Below are 24,940 nucleotides of genomic sequence, written 5' to 3'. Positions count from 1 at the left end.
GTATTGGAGTGCTTGTTGCAGGGAACTGTTATAGCCACATGACTGTCTGTGAATCGGAAATCTCAGCAAAAGCCCAGTGCTCGGGCATCCTGGTTTGCTTGATCTCTGTCGAAGTTGATGTCATTGTGGGCCTTGGCAAACAGGGTGTCTGTCACCTCACGTCTGCGTTTGTGGGTGGACGCTTGGGAGATCCCGCAGAGGTCCCCAGTGGAGCCCTGGAACCGGCCACTGGTGTAGAAGTTGAGGGTGGCCGTTACTTTGAGAGCCACCGGCAATGGATGCTCTCCCGGTCTCCGTGGCACCAATTCCTGGAGAATGTGACCAAATGTCAGCCACCAGATCCCTGGACATGCGGATAAGACAGGAGTTCTGTGTACACCCTCGGTTTTATGAGCCACCTATGCACAACGTTTCTGTGACTCTCCTCCGCTGTGTCCGGAGGGGTCCCTGCTGCCCCTTGGTTCTCAGGCTTTTGCTCCTCTCATTGGTGATCTAGGTGCCTCCATCGCAATCTTCCCCTTCTCTCCTGCCTGTATGCGATTCCTGCAGGCAGCAATGATTCCAGGCTCCATATCGCTGATAGTCTCCTTTCTGCAGCATCAGTGAGAAACAGACAAGTGCCAGCATTAGTCTCCAAAGATCCTTTCTCTGTCAATGATTCGTTGGTGAATGTGGATTCAAGGGCTTTGTTCCAGCGTCGGAGAGTAATCACCTTTGACTTGATGGCCAGTGCCGGGTCCATATCAAAGTGTGCCCCCACCCTCCCTTACATGACGGACTCCTCTATGGCATTGCTTTGGCCTGGCGCTTGGACTTGCTGCTTTCAGCCCTGACGCTGGGATCCTCCTTCACTGCACTAATTCTACACTCTTTGGAATAAACATGAGGGTCAATATTTAGTCAGGAAATGAGATTATTTGAGGGGGGCCTGAGGTTTCTCTTCTGTAAACCGTCCAGCGCCATGATTCTAACACACTTCTGAAGCTTGTCCAGTTGCCCAATTGCTGTGTAGTTCGTTATCGTTCTTGGGAATTTCCACACTGCCAACAAGGGGTTAAAACAAAGGGATCACTTTGTGCCACTTTGCGGGATTAGTCTCGCATGAATGTGCATCATTGCTTCACTTTCCTGGTTCGTCTTTTTATTTTTCAGTGCATTGTGGTGTTTCACTTGGAGCTGGTGAACTTGGTCACCGCCTTTGTGCCCTCCGACACGGCATGCTGGGCCTGTTCCCCGGGCAGCAGCAGGCGCATGGCGGTCTGGATCTACCGGGAGCCAATAGTCTGCCGCTTGTTATAATGGGCCAGGCGGGAAGCCTCGTCCACGATGCACACCAAAACGTCATTGACGAATAAGTTCATGATGCTCATGGCCTTGGAGGAGATGCTGGTGTCGGGGTGAACCTGCTTCATCACTTTCTGGATGGAGTAACTCTCCGTCCTGGATCTCTTCCTCTTCTTCCCGCCCTTTGGTGGCGTTTTCTTGATTATTTTTTTCTTGGCAGCTCCTCGTTTCTTCTCGTTTACCGTGGTGCCACTCAACCTTAGACACGAAGGTTCCTAACATGCCTCAGCTGTGCCTCTCTCCTCCCCATCATCTTGGAGGAGCTCCATGTTCAGGTTTCCCTCTCTCCAAGACCTCTCCACCCTCCCTCTGTATTCGTTGATTCTATCATATTTGTGGTGGATATCCGTTTGCTAGCCCATGAGCAATTTGAGATGGATGTGCTTATGCCCCATGTGGACCTCATCCCTCCCCAACTTGAGGTCACTTGCACCCTCGGATACCCCCACAATGCCTTTTTCCCCATCTGTAGGCTGTGGATGCCTCACCTGACTGTGTGCCACCTGCGGCCCAGTATGATGCCAGAAACCCCACGGGTAAGGCGCGTGATGTTACGACAATGCCCTGCGCACAGCATGCTGCTGGGCACAACTGAGACTGGACTCCCACTCCCTGAACTGGGACAAGGACAGACTTTGCAGGTTCAGCAATGTAAACCGAAGCACTCCTTCATTCAGCGCCCCTCCCATTCTGGCCCCAAGTGGTTTATTTCATTCTGTAACATCCTGCCCATCCTGGCACTGAGGGTGCTTACCCCTGCCCGCTCCCCCTCAGTCATGTGTCTGAGCGCAAGCATGCCCACTTGTTCACCCCTAGCCCTGCAGCCCATTAAAAGCCACCCCTGCCTTACTGCTGGTCTGGTAGGTAGAGACTTGCCTGTGACACCCCACTGAAAGCGATGTGGTGCTGCCTGTGAAGCCTGGAGTTGATGACTGAGCGCTGTGCAATGAAAAGTAGGCAAACGAACCTTGGAAGTCATGAGCAACGTGCAGGTCACCAGTTGCACGTCGCTCGCATACGCTGAGAAACACGTCGGTCTAGTTGCACGCTGACATGCCCTGATGATCCAGCGTTGTGGGTGGGGGGGGATCTGTGATTCCAGTGAGGAGCCCTGATAATGAGATGCGAATATATTGAAATGACATTCCTGACATGCTGCCGCAGGAAAGGTGGCCTGTCATTGGCAGCTGGAGTGCACAATCGCAAACTGGCTTTAGCACGCGTAAAACCAATTTTTGGCTGCCTCGTTGTGTTTTCCACTCTCCCCCCCCACCCCCAACGGCGAACGGGAGCGGAAAATCCTGGCCTTTGTCTAATTGAGCAATGGGAGGCCTCCAAAGAGGAGGTGGTTCAGGGAACAGAATAGACACATTTCTGTGAGGGGAAGGGGTGTGTGTAGTAGAAGGAAGGGCAGTCAGAGCTACTGCTCCCTGGATGATAAAGGTATAGGGGTTCAAATGATGCCAAAAAACAAGGCTTATGACAATTACAAGGTTTATAATACGGAAACTGAATATAGAAAGTACAGAAGTGATCTAAAAAAGGATTAAGTGGGGGATAAGATCTAACATTTGAAGGGAAGCCAGAAGTCATTTATAAAGGAACAAATAGTAAAAGGGTAGTCAGACGAAGGTTGCAGTATGGATAAGCAACCAAAAAGTAAAACCTTGTGGAGGCAGAGGACTTGTCTGAGGTGTTAAGTGAGTACTTTCCATCTGCCTTCTTTAGAGTAAAGGATGTTACCATGTATTAAAGGAGGAGATAGTAGCAATATTGGGTAGCTAGAGGATGTACCTGCAAGATCGGCAGCCCTCAATGCAGGAGTGTCACCCTATCCAGATGGGATGCATCTTAGATTACTGAAGAAAGTAAGGTTGGAAATTGCTGAGGATCTGACCACAATCTTCCAATGCTCCTTGGATAAGGGGGGGTGGTGCCAGAGGACACGAGGGTTGCAAAAGTTACACTCTTGTTTTTTTTTTACACGGAGTAAGAGATAAGGCAGTCTGACGTCTGTGATGGGGAAACTTTGAGACAGTAATTGAGGAGAAAAATCGATTGGCATCCCGAGAAATGTAGGCTGGTCGGTATAGGTTTACCAATCATGTTTGACTAACTTTACCAAGTTCTTTGACGAAATATCGGAAAAGGTAGAGCAATAGATGTTGTGCATCTGGACTTCCAAAAAAAGAACGTGTGACAAAGTGCCACATAATAGACTTTTGCACAAAATTAAAGGAATGGTGACAGCATTTTGGTAGGAAGAACGAAGAGAGGCAATATAAACAAAATGGTACAATTTTAGGGTTTAGAAACAGAGACCCCTGGGTGTATGCACACAAATGTTTGTAGGTGGCAGGTCAAATTGAGAAGACTTTGAATCACTGGCTTTATTAATAGAGGAGTAGAGTACCGAAGCAAGGAAGTTATGTGAAACGATGAGAAACTTTGTCTATGAAAATAGATTGGAGAGGTTGGGACTGTTCTCTTTGGAGAGAAGAAGGCTGAGAGGAGATTTGATAGAGATATTCAAAATCATGAGGGGGCTGGACAGAGTAGATAGGGAGAAGCTGCTCCCACTCGTAAAAGGATCCAGAACGAGAGGGCACATATTTAAAGTGATTTGCAAAAGAAGCAAATGTGACGAGAGAAAAAACATTTTCACACAGCGAGTGGTTCGGGTCTGGAAAGCACTGCCTGGAAGTGTGGTGGAGGCAGGCTCAATCAAGGCATTCAAGGGAGCATTAGATGATTATTTGAATAGAAACAATGTGCAAGGGTACGGGGAAAAGGCAGGGCAATGGCACAAGGTTATAATGCTCGTTTGGAGAGGCGGTGCAGATATGATGGACCAATTGGCCGCCTCCTGTGCCAATAAGGTTTGTGATTCTGTGAAACCTTTATGAAACACTGATGGGCCTCAGCTGGGTTCTGTTCAGTTCTGGGCAACCAAACTTTAGGAAGCATGTCAGTGTCTTAGGTAGGGCACAGAGGAGTTTTATTAGAATGGTGCCATGGACTTGAATCATGTGGAGGAACTGGATCAACTGGGGATGTTCTCTGTGGAGCAGAGAAGGTTGAGGAGATTTGATAGAGGTGCTCAAAATCTTCAGTGGCTTTCACAGAGTAACTGTGGAGGAAACTGTTTGTGGTTGCAGAAGGATTGGTAACCTGAGGACATGGATTTAAAGTAATTTGCAAAGGAATTTGGGTTGGCCTGAGGAAGCAAGTTTTCACATGATGCGTGATTGTGATTTGGAACCTATTGCATAAAAAGGGAGTGGAAGCAAATGCAACAGTGACATTCAAAAGAGAATTGGATAAACAGTTGAAGGGAAAGAAATCACAGGCTGATTGGGAAAGAGCCAGGGAATGGAATAATTGGATAGCTCTGCCAAAGAGACAGCATAGGTGCAATGGGCCGATTGGCCTCAATCAGTGATGTATCATTCCCAGTAAATGGAAAATCTACACGGGAGCCCCTCTTGGGCCAAAGTTAGTTGGAAATTGAGGCTTTTTTCCATCTTTAATGCCAGTGGATGGGATTTTCTGGCCCATCGCGGTGGATGCAGTGAGACAGCCAAAAGTCCATTGACTTTGGCGACACCAGTAAATCCTACTGGCAGGCGGGACCTGAAAATTCCACCCGTTGTCTGGTTTTAATCATCTTTTCCATTGATCTGATACTCATATTGAACCCATGACACATTGAAAACTTAAATTATCCCATACTTAAGATAATTTTCAGCTTCAGCACATTATAGCAGGATGTTTCAGGCTGTTGGATTAGGCTAATCTTATCCCCCTTCCGAAAATGTTTTCTTTCAGTGAATTGTATCTTCCTCGAGACATTTTTTTGGTGCTAAAATGGTTCCTGCCACCACATTCCTCACAGATCAAACACAGACCTCATTGTGCAGATATCTTCAGAGCACAGGCAAATTGTATCAGTAGGACTAAAGATTTATACAAATCTGGATGTTTCAATTGACGCAACCTTAAGCAAGCCCATCGCTATAAAATATGTTACCATGAGGATTGTGGAATGTCTCTGTCCATTTCAACTGGCCAAGTCAACTAGCAAAGAGTGAAACTCATATCATTTCATGTGAAGGTGTTCACTTAGCCATGTCAGCCCTTGACACAAGTCTTTATTAATTCACTGATTTCTCAGTTTTGACATGCACAATCATTAGAATAAGTTAGCATACATTGCAGAGATAATTTCACTATTCTTTGTACCACTGCATTTGGATTAAAAATGGAGAATGAACTGCATGGCAATGTAGAAAATGAGCACTGTAACTTCCCTCTGTGCAGAAAAATGCAAAACATATTGCATTCTGATCAAATTCATGTGTTAAATAAACACAACAGTGGTGAAGATGCTGCTTTTGTTTTTAAAAAGTTCACCATCCCCAACATGACACACAAGTGTTTGTTTCCTTTAAACTTTGGCTCAAATTGTGCCCATGCACTTGAGAAAGGAGGGTGTGAGAAAACCTTCTTTAGCTAATCCCAAAGGATAATCTAAATTGTCATTTGGTAGTACAGAACTTGAGTATTGCTGAAAAAGAGACATGCCATCTTGCACTCATCAGGACACTTGCAAGGATACCAATATAAGGGAAAGACAACAATTTATGCTATATGTGAAGAGAGTGCTGATTGGTTGGCAAGTGGTGTTGCCATGGAGAATGCAAGACTGATGATGACTAACAGTTAACTGCCAAGAAATATTTGAAATTTAAACGCAGATTGACCTTGATTGGCCAAGGCATTGCCCTGAGGAATGAGTCAGCGAATGGCTATCATTCATTTTGTTTACTGAAATAGCGCAATGTGTGTACATGTTCTTTCTGCCTGCAAAGAACAGGGCCCTGTGTATTAATATATGTAGCTTCCAGTACAGGCAAGTGCACCACACTGCGAACCTGACTGACAATCTTAAATTGGATTTCAGCGTAATTCCTAGGACACTGAGGATTATTCAGCAGATGTTGTCTACTTTTATTGGCAATCTTGTAAATAGGGCCTAAGACATTTGCTCACCATGCAAGCTTGATGATGAAATAGGGCGCATCAAAGGCACCTGCAGGATAATGGCTACCCTGATCAGATCATTCCGCACTGTGTATCATGCAAGCTCATGAACTGGCTTAAGGCCGTCACTTTCAGTGCTGAAAAGTGTGCAGTCTACCTCCCATTACCCTGGAAGTACAAGGTATCTCAAAAATTTGAGCAACAGGCGAAGCCAGCTGTTTCACGCTGCTACAATGCAGTAGCAACACAAGTGGTATTTGTGACTAACAGGATGCTGCCATCAAGCCAAAAAGACATTCGCCTATCTCTCAAATGAATAACGTGGTATATGAATTTCCGTGCCAGTGTGATGCTAGGTATGTGGGCATTACATGCCAAAGACTGGCAGACCGTATCAAACAGCATGCCCCTTCCATTGTTCACAATGGGCAGGGTACAGATTGTACTCAACCAGTCTGTGCTTGCAAAACTCAAAACACAGTGTCCAACATTAGTTGTGAATCAGTGATTGGACGACATTTACTGAATAATGCTCAATGTGCTAAGAATTACGTTGACAACCAATTCAAGATTGTCAGTCAGGCTCGCAGCTTGACGCATTTGTATCTACTTGAAGCTACATACATTAATACACAGGGCCCTGTTCTTTGCAGACAGGAAGAACATGTGTACACGTTGCACCTGTTTCAGCTAAACAAAACAAGTGACAGCCATTCACTGATTCATTCCTCGGGACAATGCCTTGACCAATCAGGTTTAAATTTCAAACAATTCTTGGCAGTTAGCTGTCAGTCACCATCAGTGATGCATTCTCCATGACAACGCCACCTGCCAACCAATCAGCACTCTCTTCACATACAGTACAAATTGCTGTCTTCCCCTTATATTGGTATTCTTGCGAGTGCCCTGACAAGTGCAAGACGAAAAGCTTAGACGTGTCTCTTTTTTCAGCAAAACTCAATGGATAATCTATTAAGTTAATTCAATTGCGTTTACTTAATATTTAAACATGTAAATCATTACCTGACTATTCCAATGCACTCCTGGCTGGTCCCCCACATTCTACCATCCATAAACTTGAGGTCGACCAAAACTCTGCTGCCTATATCTTAACACATAAAGCAAGACCCATTCTCCTATCAACCCTGTGCTCACTGATCTATATTGGCTCCTGCTCAAGAAATGTCTTAAATTTACAATTCTCATGTGAGGGATAGGCCAGAAAATTATAGGCTGGTTGGTCTGTCTTCGGTGGCAGTCAAATTATTGGAAACAATTCTGAGAGATAGGATAAACCGTCACTTATAAAAGCTGGGATTGACCAGGACTAGTCAGCATGGTTTTGTTAAGGGGAGATTGTGTCTTACTGACTTAATAGAATTTTATGAGGAAATAACAAGGAGGATTGATAAGGGTAATGTCATGGATGTCGTCTACATGGATTTCAGAAAGGCGTTTGACAAGGTCCCACATGGCAGACTGGTCAGGAAAGTGAGATCTCCTGGGATACAGGGGAAGGTGGCAGGTTGGATCCAAAATTGGCTCAGCGACAGGAAACAAAGGGTTAATGGTCGATCGATGTTTTTACAATGGAAAACGGATTCCAGTGGTGTTCCACAGGCTCGGTATTGGGCCCTTGCTGTTTGTTGTGTATGTTAATGATCTAGACTTAAATGTGAGAGGCATGATTGGGAAATTTGCAAATGACACAATAATTGGCCATGTAGTTGATATTGAAAAGGATAGCTGTCAACTCCAGAATGATATCAGTGGTGTGATTGAGTGGGCAGAGTCAAATGGAATTAAATCTGGAAAAGTGTGAGGCAGTGCATTTGAGGGAGGCAAACAAAGCAAGGGACTACTCAGTAAACAGGAAGTTATTGAGATAGATTAAGGAAGTGAGAGACATTGGAGTGCATGCCCACAGGTCCTTGAAGGTGGCAGGGCAGATGGACAAGGTGGTCAAGAAAGCATATGGAATGCTTTCCTTTATTGGGCAAGGTATTGATTACAAAAGCAGGGATATAATGATGGAACTGTTTTAAATGCTGGTTAGGCCAAAGCTGGAATTTTGTGTGAAGTTCTGGTCACCACATTACAGGAAGGACATAATTGATCTGGATAGAGTGCAGAGGAGATTTACAAGCATGTTGCCAGGGCTTGAAAATTGCAGCTATGAGGATAGATTGGATAGGCTAGGGTTGTTTCCTTTGAACAGAGGAAGCTGAGGGGGTGACCTAATTGAGGTGTACAAAATTGAGGGTGTTATGACGTGGCAGGTGATGTGTGTCAGGCAGATCAAATCCAAGAGGGAAACTCGATCCGGCTGTTGTAATGGTTTTGCAATTTGTATTTTATTTTGAGATGCATGCCCTGAATTCAGTAGTAATAAGTCCACCAAGATTTGCGATTTTTTAGAGAACTAAATTAAACATTTATTAACAAAAGAAAAGATGTCAATGACATACGCAGGTCTACACATTCTTACTATAATAACTCCTAAAGCCCCTAATTAATCTGGCTTTCAGTTATACCCCCACTAAGGCAACAGTAAAAAAAAAAAATAGATTTTAAACACATGCCAGCAAGTTACCACAATGCCCTGGACAGGAGAATTCACAATGGCTTTTCCCAGCTTCGGTTTCTGTAGACAGCAAGCTTAATGCACAAATACTGGAGGCTTTTCACACTTGTGTTAGATCTTACAATGCCTTCCCTGACACGTGGCTTCAATCTCCTTTATACATATTTCTCCCTTTTCATGTCAATCCCATTGTTCCCATATGTCTTTAGAACTTTATCTTTCTCATAATATAAATCATTTCTTGGTGCTAATAATATCTTTTGGGGAAAAGTAACTTTTGGGGAAAAATAAACACACTGCTTGGCCTAGCTTCTCTGGCTAGGCGTAACATCCTACCATCTCTTTGAAATTCAAACTACCCTGATTTATCTGAAAATGCAAATTCTCCTCACCTCACATTCCAAAATTTCAGCCACGTTTATGTATTTAGCATTTCAAACCGAGCTTCTTTTGATGAGTCAAAGCTCCAGACCAGCTTCTCCAGTTCAATTAAATCTCTCTCATTCACTCACTCATTCACTATCCAAACCCCACTATTAACCTATGTTTACAATAAATCACAATAATATTAAGATAATTATTATACATTTGTGAAAAGAGGCCGAAGTATGGTAGAGAGGAAAGACTTATTTCCCCTAGCTTGAGAGGTCAATCACCAGGGGGCATAGATTTAAGGTGGTTGGTAGAAGGATTAGAGGGGACATGAAGAAAAACTTTTTCACCCAGAGGGCAATGGGTGTCTGGAATTCACTGCCTGAGTTGGTGGTTGAAGCTGAAATGCTCAACTCATTTGAAAGGTACCTGGATCTGCATCTGAAGTGCTGTTACCTGCAAGGCTACAGGCCAGGTGCTGGGAAGTGGGATTAAAATGAGCGGCTAGTTTCTTTTCAGTGTTTTTGGCCAGCGCAGACACGATGGGTTGATGGCCACTTTCCGCTCTGTAACTTTTCTTTGGTTGTATCCTTGCTCTCAAATCCCTTCTGCCTTCCTTACCTCTGTCATCTCCTCCAGCCCCACAACCCTCTGATATCTGATGAAGAGTCATAAGGACTTGAAACTTTAACTGTGTTCCTCTCCGCAGATGCTGTAAGGCCTGCTGAATTTTTCCAGCTATTTTTGTTTTTAATCCCGATATCTCTGCTCCTCTCATTCTGGCCTCCTTTTGCATTTCCAATTATAATTGTTCCACCATTGATGCCTTCGGCTGCCTGGGCCCTGAACTCAGGAATTCCCTCCCTCCATCTCTCCACATCTCTACTTCACTTTCCCCCTTTGAGATACTCCTGAAAACTTTCCTCTTTCACCAAGCTTTTGGCCACCTGTCCTAATATCCCCTTGTGTTGTTCGGTGTCATATGTTTGTTTTACAAATCTGTCTGTGAAGCACGTTGGGACCTTTTATTATGCTAAAGGTGCTACATCAATATAAGTTGTTGTAAAATCGCAATAAGCCTTTGCCCTGGTCCCATTCCTGTGAATGTCACTTCTTGTGGCAGGGTGGGGTGGGGGGGAGGGTGGGTAAGAAATGTAAGGTGAAGACCCACTAATTTAGCTGAACTGTAGTGATTACATTAGACGTACCCGGTGTGTGGTGCCTTCAGTGTCCCCTCTTGAAACGTGTAGATGGACGTGAAGGACAATCCTGTAGCAGGTACACATCTCAGTAAAGGGAACCAAATGTTTTTGGCTATTTTGCAAAAATTGCATGCTGCACGTGCCCTGCATCAAAATCTCACCGCTGCCAACTGTCTGCATCATCGGTTTGAAAGTTGCGGATCGCTTTGGGTGAACTATAACTCGCGGAGAGGGGACCGCACTGACGGCTGCCTGAATTCTGAAGCAACCTGGCATCGTGGCAATCACTCCAAACTCTCTCCCGCTCGTTAGTTGTAGGTAGGAAGCCAGCGAGTGGCTGACATCACTGACCATCCCCAGTGTGAGGAATTCACCCAACCCCCGAATGGAGGAAATATTTCTTTTATGTAAATTTTTTTTTAAAAAAGGAAAAAAGATGCAAGCAGTGGAAAGTCATTAATCACAGGGCTGAACCCATGTTTCCACTCAGTTGTGAACTGCCCTGTTTTTTCTCAACCAGCAAAGCAGGAAAATGTGGACATAATTGTATGTCTGAAAAGCCGCGTGGACGACTTCTGCCTGAATATTGAGCTAAAGGAAATGCTGTTACAAAAAATAACCAAGAAGTCAGCCTTCGCCTTAATCTCCTACTCAAACTGGTGGGTTTGAATCCCACGATAAACATCCCCCTTCCCCTTCATTGTGGCCTAATTGTAGCAGAATCGGTATTTGCTGTTTTAACAAGGATGCTGGCATAAAGCAAACGGCTTGGTGAAAGGGTTAATGCCTTTATGGGCTGATGAGCTGTCACTTAACATTTTTTAAATACCTCGAGCTTAATTGTAGCTGTTTGAGGGGCTTTCGTTCAGCAGCTTGTTAGAAGCAGATCCGGCCATTTAATGTGTGGCATAAATTTTTATGAGCAGGAAGTAAACCAGAAACTATTTTATTGGTGCCACTTTGTAGCATTTACTATCAGTGGAATCTCAAAGCAGACAGTTTCTTGTCTCGCTTAATGAGGCATCCAGTGGTGTGTGTGGAAATGCTACACTATGTACTATATTATCGATTAATGACACAATGGTAAATACATCTGCAGTGATCCTAATTAAAGTTTCATTAATGTGCGTGTGGAGAAGACAAACAATCTGTTACAAGGGTTACAATCATAGTTAACGTGTACAAAAACCTTAATGGGAATATCCCTGTAGGCACCAAAATTCCTTTATTCAGTTGTCCATAGCCGCAATTGTCTAACATTTCAAGCTTGTATAAAAGGATCACTCCATTAACATTGCCTAAATGAGCACAGACAAGATGGTATTGGGGCAGGAGGAATTGAAAAGGGCTTTCAGAGTGTGGACTGTAGGTTAGATCACTGGTTATGCACCTTATTTGTTTCAGAACTATATGACTGAGGAACTTTGATCTGGATATACAGCTAGTTAAATTAATTACAGGTGTTAAATGGTTACTTAGCTCGATCTATCTAGGATGTGTGCTATTAAGTTGCTAAAAGAAGCAGAATATGATTATACCATGCAATGTAGATAGGTGAACATTCTCTCTAAATCCACTCTGTCAAAACTTTTCATAATTTTAAATCTCTATAAGATCTTGAAGACCTCGACCTTCTTCCCAGAGAGGGGAAACACAGCCTGTCAAACCTTTCCTGATGTGTATACCCACACATTTCTGGTATCATCCTTGTAAATCTTCTCTGTACCCTCTCCAGTGCCTCTATATTGTTTTCATAATTGGGATGACCAGAACTGCACACAGTATTCTAAGTGTGGTCTAGCCACCTTCCAAACCCACAACTGCTACCATCTAAAAGGACGAGGGCCGCAGACACATGGGAATACCCACCAAGATATTTCTATCCAAGTCACTAACCATCCTGACTTGGAAATATATCGCTGTTCCTTCACTGTTGCTGGGTCAAAATCCTGGATTTCCCTCCCTAACAGCACTGTGGGTTTACCTACATCACACGGACAGCAGCGGTTTAGGAAGGCGGCTCACCATCACCTCCTTGAGGACAACTTTTTAAAAATTCATTTACGGGATGTGGGTGTCACTGGCTGGGCCAGCATTTATTGCCCGTCCCTAATTGCTCTTGAGAAGGTGGTGGTGAGCTGCCTTCTTGAACTGCTACAGTCCCTGTGGTGTTGGTACACCTGCAGTGCTGTTAGGGAGGGAGTTCCAGGATTTTGACGCAGTGACAGTGAAGGAATGTAATATATTTCCAAGTCAGGATGGTGCGTGGTTTGGAGGGGAACTTTCAGGTGGTGTTCCCATGTGTCTCTGTTACCCTTTTCCTTCCAGATGGTAGAGGTCGTGAGTTTGGAAGATGCTGTATAAGGAGCCTTGGTGAGTTTCTGCAGTGCATCTTATAGATGTTACGCATTGCCGCCACTGTTCATCGGTGATGGGGGGAGTGAATGTTTGTGGATGGGGTGCCAAACAAGCAGTTTGCTTTGTCCTGGATGGTGTTGAGCTTCCTGAGCGTTGTTGGAGCTGCACTTATCCAGGCAAGTGGAAATTATTCCATCACACTACTGACTTGTGCCTTGTAGATGGTGGACAGGCTTTATGGAGTTAGGAGGTGAGTTACTTACCACAGGATTCCTAGTCTCTGACTACCTCTTAGAGCCACTCTATTTATATGGCAAGTCCAGTTCAGTTTCTGGCCAATGGTAACCCCCAGGATGTTGATAGTGGGGGATTCAGCGATGGTAATGCGACTGAATGCCAAGGGGCGATAGTTAGATTCTCTCATGTTGGAGATGGTCATTGCCTGTCACTTGATTGGCGCGAATGTTACTTGCCATTTGTCAGCCCAAGCCTGGATGTTGTCCAGGTCTTGCTGCATTTAGACTTGGACTGCTTCAGTATCTGAGGAATCATGAATGGTGCTGAACATTGTGCAATCATCTGCAAACATGAACTTATGATGGAAGGGAGGTCATTGATGAAGCAGCTGAAGATGGTTTGGCCTAGGACATCACTGCAGTAATTCAGGGTAATGTCCTGGAATTGAGAAGACTTAACTCCAGCAACACAACCATCTTCCTTTGTGCTAGGTATGACTCCAACCAGGAGAGAGTTTTCCCCCTGATTCTGATTGACTCCAGTTTTTCTGGAGCTCCTTGATGACACACTGGGTCAAAAGCTGCCTTGACATCAAGGGAAGTCACTCTCAACTCACCTCTGGGGCTTAGAGTTCATTAGAAACTTCCAAACACCACAAAACATTACTTGGAAAAACTCAGCAGGTCTGGCAGCATCGGCGGAGAAGAAAAGAGTTGACGTTTCGAGTCCTCGTGATCCTTCAACAGAACTAATTTCCAGCATCGGCAGTTTTTTGTTTTTAACAAAGCATTACTTTCTGGCTCATTTTGGAAACTGGCATAAAATTTTACTGTGGTGATTATTAAATTCACTTTGCCTCTCCTTGATGCTCACAAATTGTTGATATCCACTTTCCACTAGATGGATCTAATAAGATGTCCCTCCCATGCACTTGGACTGTGCAGAAGCAGGCATTGCGAAGGCTGTTTAGCCCCTCAAACCTGTTCTGCTACTCAGTCAGTGTGCGACTGACCTGTACCTTTAACCCCATAGTCCCATTTTGGTTGCGTAATCAGGTCAGGCAGCATCTGTGGAGAAAGAAACAGTCAACATTTCAGGTCGATGATCTTTTGTCAAAATTGTAATAAAATATTAGAGATTAACAGGTTTTAAGTGGATCGAGAGGCAGAGAAAGTGGGGAATAGAACAAAAAGATCTGTAGTAGGGTGAGAGGCCGGAAGGTTTATTCTTTGATGGGATGTGGGTGTCATTGGCAAGGCCAGCGTTTGTTGCTCATCCCTAATTACCCTTGAACTGAGTGGCTTGCTCAGCCATTTCAGGGGGCAGTTAAGAGTCAACCACATTGCTGTGGGTCTGGAGTCACATATAGGCCAGACCAGGTAAGGATGGCAGATTTCCTTCCCTAAAGGACATTAGTGAACCAGATGGGTTTTTCCAACAATCAATGATAGCTGTCAAGGTCACTGTTTCTAAGGCTAGCTTTCGATTCCAGATTTTTACTAATTGACTTTAATTTTTTCTTCTCCGCCGATGCTGCCAGACCTGCTGAGTTTTTCCAGGTAATTCTGTTTTTGTTTTTAATTTCCACAGTCTGCCTTGGTGGGATTTGAACCCATGTGCCCAGAGCATCAGTTTGGGTCACTGGATTACTAGCCCAGTGACATTACCACTATGCAACCATCCCCCCCAGATTAAATGATGGTGTAAGACAAAAGGTAATGGTAGTGGGACAAGTTTAAAAAAAACAAAATGGCCCAGAGGAGGAGCCAGTGTGAAACAGGGTATCATCCACAACAGCTTCCGTCTGAAAAAAATGGGAGCAAAGGTTATGACCTGGAATTATTGAACTCAATATAGCATTCAGAGACTGTAAGGTGCCGAATCAGTTGAATTTATGTGTGGATTAGGCAAGTAGAGAGGTGGATCAAATACAGTACAACCACAATAACTGTACACAGTGCCCAGAAATAGTAGACAGGGTTTTAATATAAAAAAAACAAGCAGTCTAGACCAGCGCTGGTTTTCAGTTCAGCTTTTGGTAGAGTTTCTTCTACGTGATCACATTGAGAATGGGAGTTGAGCTTGAAGTTTCGGGATAGTTTTACTCTGGGTGTAGGGTCAATCAATGAGCTTAATTAAATTGAGTATCAAAGGAACAATGCTGTTTTCCACATGGCAATAGGCAGATTCAGATTGTAATAGAACATTGCGGCACGAGACATTTCAAGGGCCCTTTTATATGATAATGGCAACTTTACCATAAAGCTGTAGCCAAAGGTCAGGCCACTGACATCTTATGTTTTAAGCAGTGTTTTTATTAATCCTAACTAGTTTTTGACTAAAGAGAAGCTGTTTCAGCTGACAGGTGTGGGGACTACCTTGTGGTTTTAAAGCCCCAGTATAACATTGATTTTGACTGAGCCCTTTTAAAAAGGTGCACAACCTTGGACAGCATCAAATTCCTGTATCTGTCACAGAATCTCTCAACCTTTCATGACCAACTTTAGAACAAAGTTCCCAGTGAGGGCCATTGAAGAGAGGAGCCCTGCCAGCCCTGGCAGAAAGTGGGCAGGTTGGCTATTAAAATCGCCCACCTTAATTATCCACCCTGGAGCAGTGGGGAGCTGACCAGTTGCAGGTTTTAGTCTACTCCACTGAGCATGCAGCAGGCAGACCTGCCTAATGCCGTCAGGTTCCATTTGAGCATTTGAAGTGTCCCAATAACCTCATTGAGATCAGTGGCAATTTTAGCTCGACACCATGAGCAGGAAACCCGGGAAATGCCAGTCTAGTGGAGAAGAGGATCAGGGCTAGTAGAAGCCCAAAGAACTAAGTTTTGAATGTGGGCCATGTTGAGCAGGAACCTTAATCTTAATGCCAAGAATCTTAAGCACCCTCTGTATTAAATGCTTTTCTGTAACCTTCCCTTACTGTTTTGTATTAAATTTATCTTGTTGACCCGTGGAGATGATTTATAAAATATTATGGTATAAAATATAGTAACTGGGGCTGCAGTGCTGTAAGATGGCTCAGTGTTGGGCCGTTGCAGTTAAAGATTACCTTTGGCGGAGATTCAGAACAAGTAGTAGCAGATTACACCCGCTGCCCAACATTTTCCCTTTTTATTTGAGGTGTATAATGGGTGGCCAATCTTCCACTACCTGTTCTGCACACTCTGTACAAGTCGAGTGTCCTTCACCCATAAATCCGAAATCCAAACACATCCAAAAATCGTGCTTTTTTTCCCCAACCTCATCGACCTTTAGAGCAGCAAGTCTCTGACCCTAGCCAACACGAGCCTCGCTTGACTGCACCTGACCTTTAGCGTGGGAAGTCTAGTTGTTTGTCTGCACTGTTTATCTTGAGATTTTTATCTGCACTGTTTACCTTGTGAACCCTCTTCTACAAGCAGAGTCGCATATGGTGCCATGGATGGGCATCTTGCTTTTCTAGCCATTTTATTTACTTTAGACTGTAGCCAGGCTGGGCCTAGGCTATCAGTTACCTCCTTCGTGTCCATGACCGTAGCTTTTGCAAGCTGTTTATCCGTATGGAAATAACTCCCTTATACATAGTGGTTTCACGACTTAGAACATCCCAAAGGACTTTACAGCTGAGTATTTTTGAAGTACAGTTACTACTGTAATGTAGGCAACAGCCAATTTATGCATAGCAAGATCTCGCATCCAGCAAAGAGATAATGACCAGATAATGATGTTGCTTGAGGGATAAATCTTGGCCCCCAGGACACTGGGGAGAGTTCCCCTGCTGCTCTTCATGACAGTGCCATGGGCTCGTTTGCGTCCACCTGAAAGAGGAGACGAGGCATCAGTTTCACACTTTACCGAAAGTCGGCGCCTTCAACAACGCAGCACTCTGTCAGTACCACACTGGAGTTTCAGCCTTGATTTTGTGTTCCAGTCTCTTCGTGTGGGACTTGAACACACAACCATCAGCCTCTGGTGCAAGTCCTACCTACTGATTGTCTGCTGACACTGCAAAAGGTTATACACAGGTTCTTCTCATTTTTACAGGAGAAGTTTAACTGTAATGCACGAAGACCCTTTTGGTTTGTCTCTGACCTTATGCAAGTGAATCCCCCCTTTTTAATTCCCAACATTGATTTGGTCCATCCTATTGCTGCTTCTATCACATGTTAAGAAAACTAAGGCATGCTCTGAGAATGGGACTTAAAGACTACCTAACGAGTCTTGGTCAAAACATAACAACATGTATAAGGCCGAGAACTTTCTGATACCAAAGGAAAAGCCACAAGTATGATTTGGATCACCGTCCCTGTTTAAAATGTACACATTGCTCTTGCATAAAGCACTTGCTTTAAAGAAACCTAATCCAGCTCTCTGGCTTGCTTCAGTGTTCAGCTATTTGTGTTATGTTGTTTTCATGCGTGATTCACTTTACTCAAGCTGCTTACACTGCACAAATGATTTTGGAGTAAGACCACCCAAGTATACTCAACCCTGGAGAAAGTGTAGTATTTGCACCACCATCAACTCTCTCCCATTTCATACTGATATGACACTGCTATTGTGGTAATGTAAACAGCAGCCTTGCAAATGTCTTTTTCTTCACATACTTCCAGGAAGCATACAGCAGCCAAGTGTTAGATTTGCAATTAGCAGCATTGCTTCCCACCTGCACTGCTGAACTTGAACAGTCTCTATTGTCTCTTCAGGTTCCTTCCTCTTGCCAAGGGCTGGATGCAATGTTGTGCCAATCACTTCAACTGTAAACGAAAGCATTTTTGTAACTAGGTTTCAACTGTGGCCTGATAACTTGGTAAGGTCCCAGTCTTTATCGAGGTGACTGGCCAAAAGTCCACTTTGTCAGGAGAGTGCCTTGGATGTATCATGCATCTTGCTGGTGTCCATTTTCAGAGCCATTGTTCTCTTGCTAGGATCTTCCATCATTCCAGACTTCATGCACTTAAGAGAGGTGACGTCCCCAAACTGCAGCAGCTGAAGCTGATGCTGCCCTTAGTTTAGCTCACCGGCTGAGATGAATTACAAGGGTATGTCCGCTGATGTGCCTTGCCTGCTGCTTGGAGACATCAGTGGGAGCTGAGGACACTGTGGGACACCAATGAGCCTTGCTCACTTTCAAACCTGGCAAAGACTCTTGAGATACTTGTCCTGTCACAGAGATTCCCCATGCACCCCTACCATGCTGGAGTTGCTACAGACTACAGTCACGTACTGTCACTGCCAGAGCTGCTCCACTGCCTGAAGTGGCAACTGCTGGAAAATGTTTCAAACCCCATCCCTCTTGGACAGTGAAGATGACGTAGACTCGCTCTATCAACAGAGACTGGCCCCTACACCCGCACCTTCTTAAGTTGCATTTCATCCCTTGTCAAAGAAAACTGCTGCTGTATAAACAAGAGGAAAACCTTTCTACATTCAAACCAGATATCTACATTTCTCCCTTTTTAGCCTGTGTCAGTAGACCATGTGTATTTAGCGATTGTCTTGTTCTGCTGCCCACCCAGAATTTGTGCTGAAGATTGTTTCAAAGTTAAGTGGTGTTAGAAAATGTTTCAGCAATTTGCTCGCTCATTTATATAGTAAGATCGCTTAAATAAACAGGGAGGGTCTTTAAAAAGAAGATGAACTCTAAGCTACTTCAACTTAGTGACTTCGGTGGCAGTTAATTATGTTGAAGTATTAAATAATTTGGCAGCCCTAGACTTGTCAAACAGTTCCTCTGAGGATTAACCTCAGTAAATGTTTGTCTGTTCTCCAAGAGCACTTGAGCTCATATGAAGGAATAGGAAATGCAGGATAATCGCAGCAAGCTCAGCAGGAAAGGGAGCCTCAACAAGGACACCAGTGTGGAGGGTACCTCCGAGCCCTACATACACAGCTGCACTTATTTAAGAAAGTTCCAGCTGTAATAAAATTCAGGGCATAAAGGGTTTTCCAGCGACGTAATAGAGACCGGCACCAAGGGGCAAGGAAACACCTTGACACACAGGCATGTCCGACACACTATTTCCAAAGAAGCTTTAGAAATGAAACAGCGAAACTTTTGAAATTCTGCTTAACCCTACCAATCCCAAATTCCTTTTGTGGTTTGCAGTTGAAAGGATAGTTTTTCACTCCTGTCGGCAGCAATTTCTATCCAGGGCATGACACTGTCCATTGGGTACAAACGTTAACTCTTGATTAGATTGAATGGACGATGGTGTTTTTGCATCATTTATCCGTACTGCCCCTTCATATTTAATCACAGGAATGCAATACATTGGATTTTGAAGGTTGCAGGGCAGTCTTCCATTGTCTTAATTTATTTTCAACTATAAAGCTGGCCAAGTGTTTTTGCGGCTTTTGAACTCGTGAATGTCAACAGCAAAATGGTCGCTGAGTGAAATATATGCCTTGCACCTTCCAGTGTTGAGCATGAGTATGTATGTTTGTTTATGATTTGTCCTGTATATCTGGGGAAAAAGAGATTAGGGCTGATTAATTTTTTTCTTCATTTGTGGAAATGTTAGGCAGTAAAAGCCTAAAAAAAAAGAAAGAGGGTTGGTAGCCTTGCTACCCTGTTCGCCCTATTAATTGTCCCTTGCCATTTTGAAAGGGGCCTACAAAAGCACCAGCCTGTACCAAGCAGTAGGTCCCTTTTTAATATGTAAATAGAGGCCCTAGCACTTTAGGAAGGACGTCAAGGCCTTATAGAGAGTGCAGAAGAGATTTACTGGACCGGTAGCCAGGGATGAGGGGCCTCAGTTATGCAGAGAGACTGGGATTGTTTTTCTCGGAGCAGAGTAGGTTAACGGGAGATCTGATAGAGATGTTCAAAATAATGGCTGGTTTTGATAGAGCAAATAAGGAAAAACTGTTTCCAGTGATAGGTCGGTGAGCAGAGTATACAGACTTAAGGTGATTGGCAAAAGAACCTGAGGCAACATGAATTTTCTTTTACTCAAGTGAGTTACTGAGATCTGGAATGCACTGCCTGAAAGGGCAATGAAGCAGATTCTGTAGTAACTTTCAAAGAGAATGTGTATATATTCAAAAGAGAATTGGAAGGGGAATACTAGAGAAGGGACAAGAGGAGTGGGACTAATTGGATAGGTCTACCAAAGAGCTAACACAGGCATGACTGCCTCGTTCTGTGCTGTATAATTCTGTAAAGTACATAGGACCCTGGTTGCCATTTTAGCAGAGAACTAACCTGAATGGAGGGCGCATGGTGCAGGATCAGATCAACAGGCAATAAGAGGAGCAGCGATACAAGGGGAAGTTTGAAATTCAGGAGACCAGGTGGGAGAGTTAAAGAGCGAGGGCAGGCCTTTGGAGGGTGTGGCTCCGATGGTCCCAGAGGAGAGCAAAGGAGATTTTCCCCTCTCTCCTCCCCGCCCTCTCCCCCCACCCTCACCTCGCCCAACACCACCCTGCACAGTGAAGTTGCCAGGCTTCCCACATGGCATGGGTGACCCGCCTGCCACAGGTAAAACCGCGGCAGCGGTGGGTTGAGGCCCTTAAATGGCCATTAATTGGGTGGGTACGGGGTGGGAAGGCTGCCTGTTCGATTTTACTCCAGCCTTCAGGCCCGCTGGCAGGGGTGTGGGAAATCCAGCCCAGTCACGTAAAATCATGGCCCCCTCTTGATTACAGGGAAGTGCAAAAGACCAGCATGTTGAACGAACCGCCCCTCTCAATACCTCACATTAACCCCATGAGTCTTAATTGTTAAGACCTTCTAACACCCAGAAAATTAATATCCACATTTATCCGTTTGGCTTTGCCAATGAAGGTCGATTTAAGAAAACTTCTCTCTCTTTGTAAGTACTAGTTAATTTGTTTCAAAATTCCAAAAGGCCTTGAGGATAAGGTCTCTATCCATGGGAAATTCCATAAGGCTCCAGAAAAGCTGGCCCCTAGTGATGGAGATGTGTACAACATGCAAGGGTTGCCACAGTAGCAGAATTCACAGCCTAAACAGCAATAGTGATGGGAGAGCAGGGTATATTGAGAATTAGTGCGGATGGCTGGAAGAATTTAGTGCAAAGGGAGCGACAATAATTCTAGAGGTTGTGGGTTCAAGTCATCATTCCAGGACATGAGCACACAAAAAAAAAAATTCAAGGATGACACTCCAGTTCAGTACTGAAGGAGTGCAGCACTGTCGGAGATGCCATCTTTGGATTAGACTTTACATCTAGGCTCATTCCTCCTTCCTCCCTCCCCACTCAGGTGGATGTAAAAGATCCCACAGCACAATTTCAAAGAAAAGCAAAGGAGATATCCCCGCTCATTCAAGTTAGCCCTCAATAAACATCACGAAAACATTTTATCTGGTCATTATCACATTGCTGTTTGTGGGAGCTTGCTGTGTGCAAATTAGCTGCTGTGTTTCTTACATTATAACAGTGGCTACACCTCAAAAGTACTTAATTGGCTGTAAAGTGCTTTGGGTGTCCTGTGAAAGGTGCTGTATCATTTTTTTGTGTTCTATGTAAACTAAAACTATTTAGGATCTAAGCTAATGAAAGCAATGGATGGCTGCTTTCTGTGTGTTTTGTTAGCATGTCAAAGGGGGTAATTTGCATTTCAATTGGGCAATGGATTTGTACACTAGGAATGGCTGTAGTGGTAACCTTGGGCAACAGCAGCTGTAATGAGATTATGTTTGATAAGACCTGGGGTAAACTAGTAATGCAAACCAATACAAAAACAGAATTACCTGGAAAAACTCAGCAGGTCTGGCAGCATCGGCGGAGAAGAAAAGAGTTGACGTTTCGAGTCCTCATGACCCTTCGACAGAACTAGTTCTGTCGAAGGGTCATGAGGACTCGAAACGTCAACTCTTTTCTTCTCCGCCGATGCTGCCAGACCTGCTGAGTTTTTCCAGGTAATTCTGTTTTTGTTTTGGATTTCCAGCATCCGCAGTTTTTTTGTTTTTATTAATGCAAACCAATACTTTGGTTTAGGACAAGGAAGAGCTTATGTAAATCAATCAAGTTTAACCTTTTTATATAAAAAAATCACTCGACGTTAAAAGAAATATTTTAAGGAAAACAGCTGAACATGTGTGGTGAGTAGATTACCAAGGATCAGTAAGCACATGTTCTTTAACAAGAACCACTATATAAATATAATCCACTAGGATAGTCCTATCACAAAGGGGGAACTAGAAATGTGCACAGCTATTGAAATCAAAATGAAATGCCACAGTAAGAATCTTTTCCTCCAACTGAGATCCTTCTAGATCAATATGGGCTTGAAACCAAAGGTAAATTTAAAAGTACTTGATGGCCATACATCCATCAAAGTAGATTCTAGAAGCATGCCACCCATCATAAGAGGTCCCACTGTTGGCAAGCCAGTCTGGTACCTAATTTCAGGAAACAAAAACAGAATTACCTGGAAAAATTCAGCAGGTCTGGCAGCATCGGCGGAGAAGAAAAAAGTTGACGTTTCGAGTACTCATGACCCTTCAACAAGTTGATGAAGCAAATCCTAGGTAACAGATTCATTCATTTTATATCAATCATCCGGAGCAAAATTGAGTATAACTTTTTTTTTAAGTTCTAGAAAGTGGCTGCCAGCTTGGTTTGAGGCAGAGGGGCATTCACAGGGTCACAGAATTTTAATGGCACAGAAGATCACTTAGCCCATCATTTCTGCACCAGCTCTCCAAATGAGCATTATGACCTAGTGCCATTGCTCTGCCTTTTCCCCGTATCTCTGCACATTGTTCCCATTCAAATTATCATCCAATGCCCTCTTGAATGCCTCAATTGAACCTGCCTCCACCACACTTCCAGGCAGTGCATTCCAGACCCGAACCACTCGTTGTTTTGAAAAAGTTTTCCCTCATGTCACATTTGTAATTGTCACATTGACACCATCTTGACTTTTGAGGGATGTGATATCCTAAGCGGGCATTCAAAAACCCAACGCTAACAGCTCACCTAGTCTCCCAAACCTTTGAGTAAAGTTGCACCTGAACGGTTGCTACAGAAACCTATGTTAGTCATATTGTAGATAAAATAGCTGAAATTACAGATTGACCTGGTGGGGGCAGGAAGACATCCAAGTAACAAGAATGGAGTTGAGCAGGAAACAGTGCTGGTGCCCTTTCTATTTCTGATCTACATGATTGAGTTGAATCTGAGCCTAAGTGTAAGTTTGTTAAATTCACAAGTGATGCTGTACTAAATAATGGAGTGGGATACAGTAGGGCCGAGAAAGAGAAAACTGAAGAATTGTGAAGAATTCGCTCAAGTATTCCAGAAATGTACAGACTTAAGAGAGAGATAATTTAAGAGACATGGTCTTAAACATTGCTGGAGAGGGTGGAAGAGAGTCAAGATAGACCCAATGCTGACTCATGTCGAATCCTTACAGAACGGCAGTTATCAGATTTGCCAAATGAGTGTACTTTAAGACTGAGGCTAGCTTGATGAAGCTATATGAGTGCTTTTGTGGAGGAGGCAACTTTGATACTGTCACTTACACACAAGAAAACATTAAGGGCAGGAATTTTAGGCTGGCGGGTTCGGGATCCGTCCGTGAATTCACGCTGGCTGGCCAATTAACAGCCAACCAGCATGAAGCGCGTGCGGAAAGGCTCAGCACTGCTGGGGTGGGGGGGTGAGGGGGATGGTGGGAGGAGGGCAAGCGCTGAAGTCAGCACGGGCTGAACGACCTATAATAAAAGTCACAGAAACCGGAAAGAAGTGTCCGAGATTCATCAGTCACCTGAAGATGTAGGTAATGAAAATGCTGTCCACCGAAATTTATTTTAATTTTAATTTGAATTTATCACAAAAACCTCACCCCGTCCGTGGATGAGGTTTCCTGCAAAATGCAAAGGCCACCTGGCCGATTGACCCGCCCGCCAGCCATTACATTGGACGGGCAGTGAAAAATCTCTGTTAATTGTGCCATTAACGGGCTTAATTGCCCTCTTAATTTCCGGGGGGGGGCGCTGCTCAGAGCTTAACGCCCGCCCGCCGACCAAAATATCGCGAGTGTGCGTGATGCCATCGCCCGATGTCATCACGCGCTATTTCACGCCCAAGAGGGTGGGGCATGTGCCCACATGCCGAGCAAAAAATTCTGCCCTAAGCTTTGGAAATGATGCTGAGTAGGACCACAGGATTATGGAGAATGTTGAGACAAACTGACTCCAGCTTTGAAAGGAAACAAATGAGAGGGACCTTTTGTCGAGATGTGAGAGATCTTGTGTGCTGGAAATGATTAATGCCAAATACCATATCAAATTGCACCATGGCTGCAGGACAAGGGGTCTTGGGTACAAACTGTCAAAGGGAAAGTTAAGGACTGGACATTGGGAAAAAAAATTTCCAGCGATTAATATCTGGAATCAATTTTCGTGTAGAATCACAGAAGTCAAAACGCAGGTCATTCGAGGAGCATTTGGTTGCTGTGAGGATGTTTTCACTTTAAGTACAAGATGGGCCAAAGAGCATCCCTCCTGCGTACTTAACTTTGTGGCTATTCATTTAAAAAAAAACTCTTAATTTTATTTCTTCTAACAGAATACAACACCAGTGACCAGCGACAAGCTTGCAAAAAGCATGAACTCTATGTGAGTTTTCGGGACTTAGGATGGCAGGTAAAAAACACAACACTTCTTTTTCCCCCCCATTTTGTACATCGCTTCTGATTTTGGCATTGGTGATGCTGGAGACTCCGGTGTCAGATATGCTTTTGCCAGCCATGTATAGTAACATTATTAGAAGCTTGAGGGAAGAAAGTATTTTCAGACCTGTGACTAAAAACTATCGTCTGCCACTTTCTTTAAC

At 44.1% G+C, this 24,940-nt stretch overlaps 1 protein-coding gene across 1 annotated transcript in view; it reads left to right on the top strand.

The window, feature by feature from the left end:
• Window positions 1-24,940, top strand: part of bmp6 (bone morphogenetic protein 6) — a 122,129-nt gene that overhangs the window by 81,037 nt on the left and 16,152 nt on the right. The window contains exon 5 of the mRNA XM_041189393.1: window positions 24,674-24,750. Within this exon, the coding sequence (XP_041045327.1) occupies window positions 24,674-24,750 (77 nt within the window). The remainder of the gene's footprint in view (window positions 1-24,673; window positions 24,751-24,940) is intronic.

Source organism: Carcharodon carcharias, chromosome 6, assembly GCF_017639515.1.
Source record: "Carcharodon carcharias isolate sCarCar2 chromosome 6, sCarCar2.pri, whole genome shotgun sequence".
NCBI classification, from domain to species: domain Eukaryota; kingdom Metazoa; phylum Chordata; class Chondrichthyes; order Lamniformes; family Lamnidae; genus Carcharodon; species Carcharodon carcharias.
This window is presented reverse-complemented; position numbering and strand designations above follow the sequence as displayed.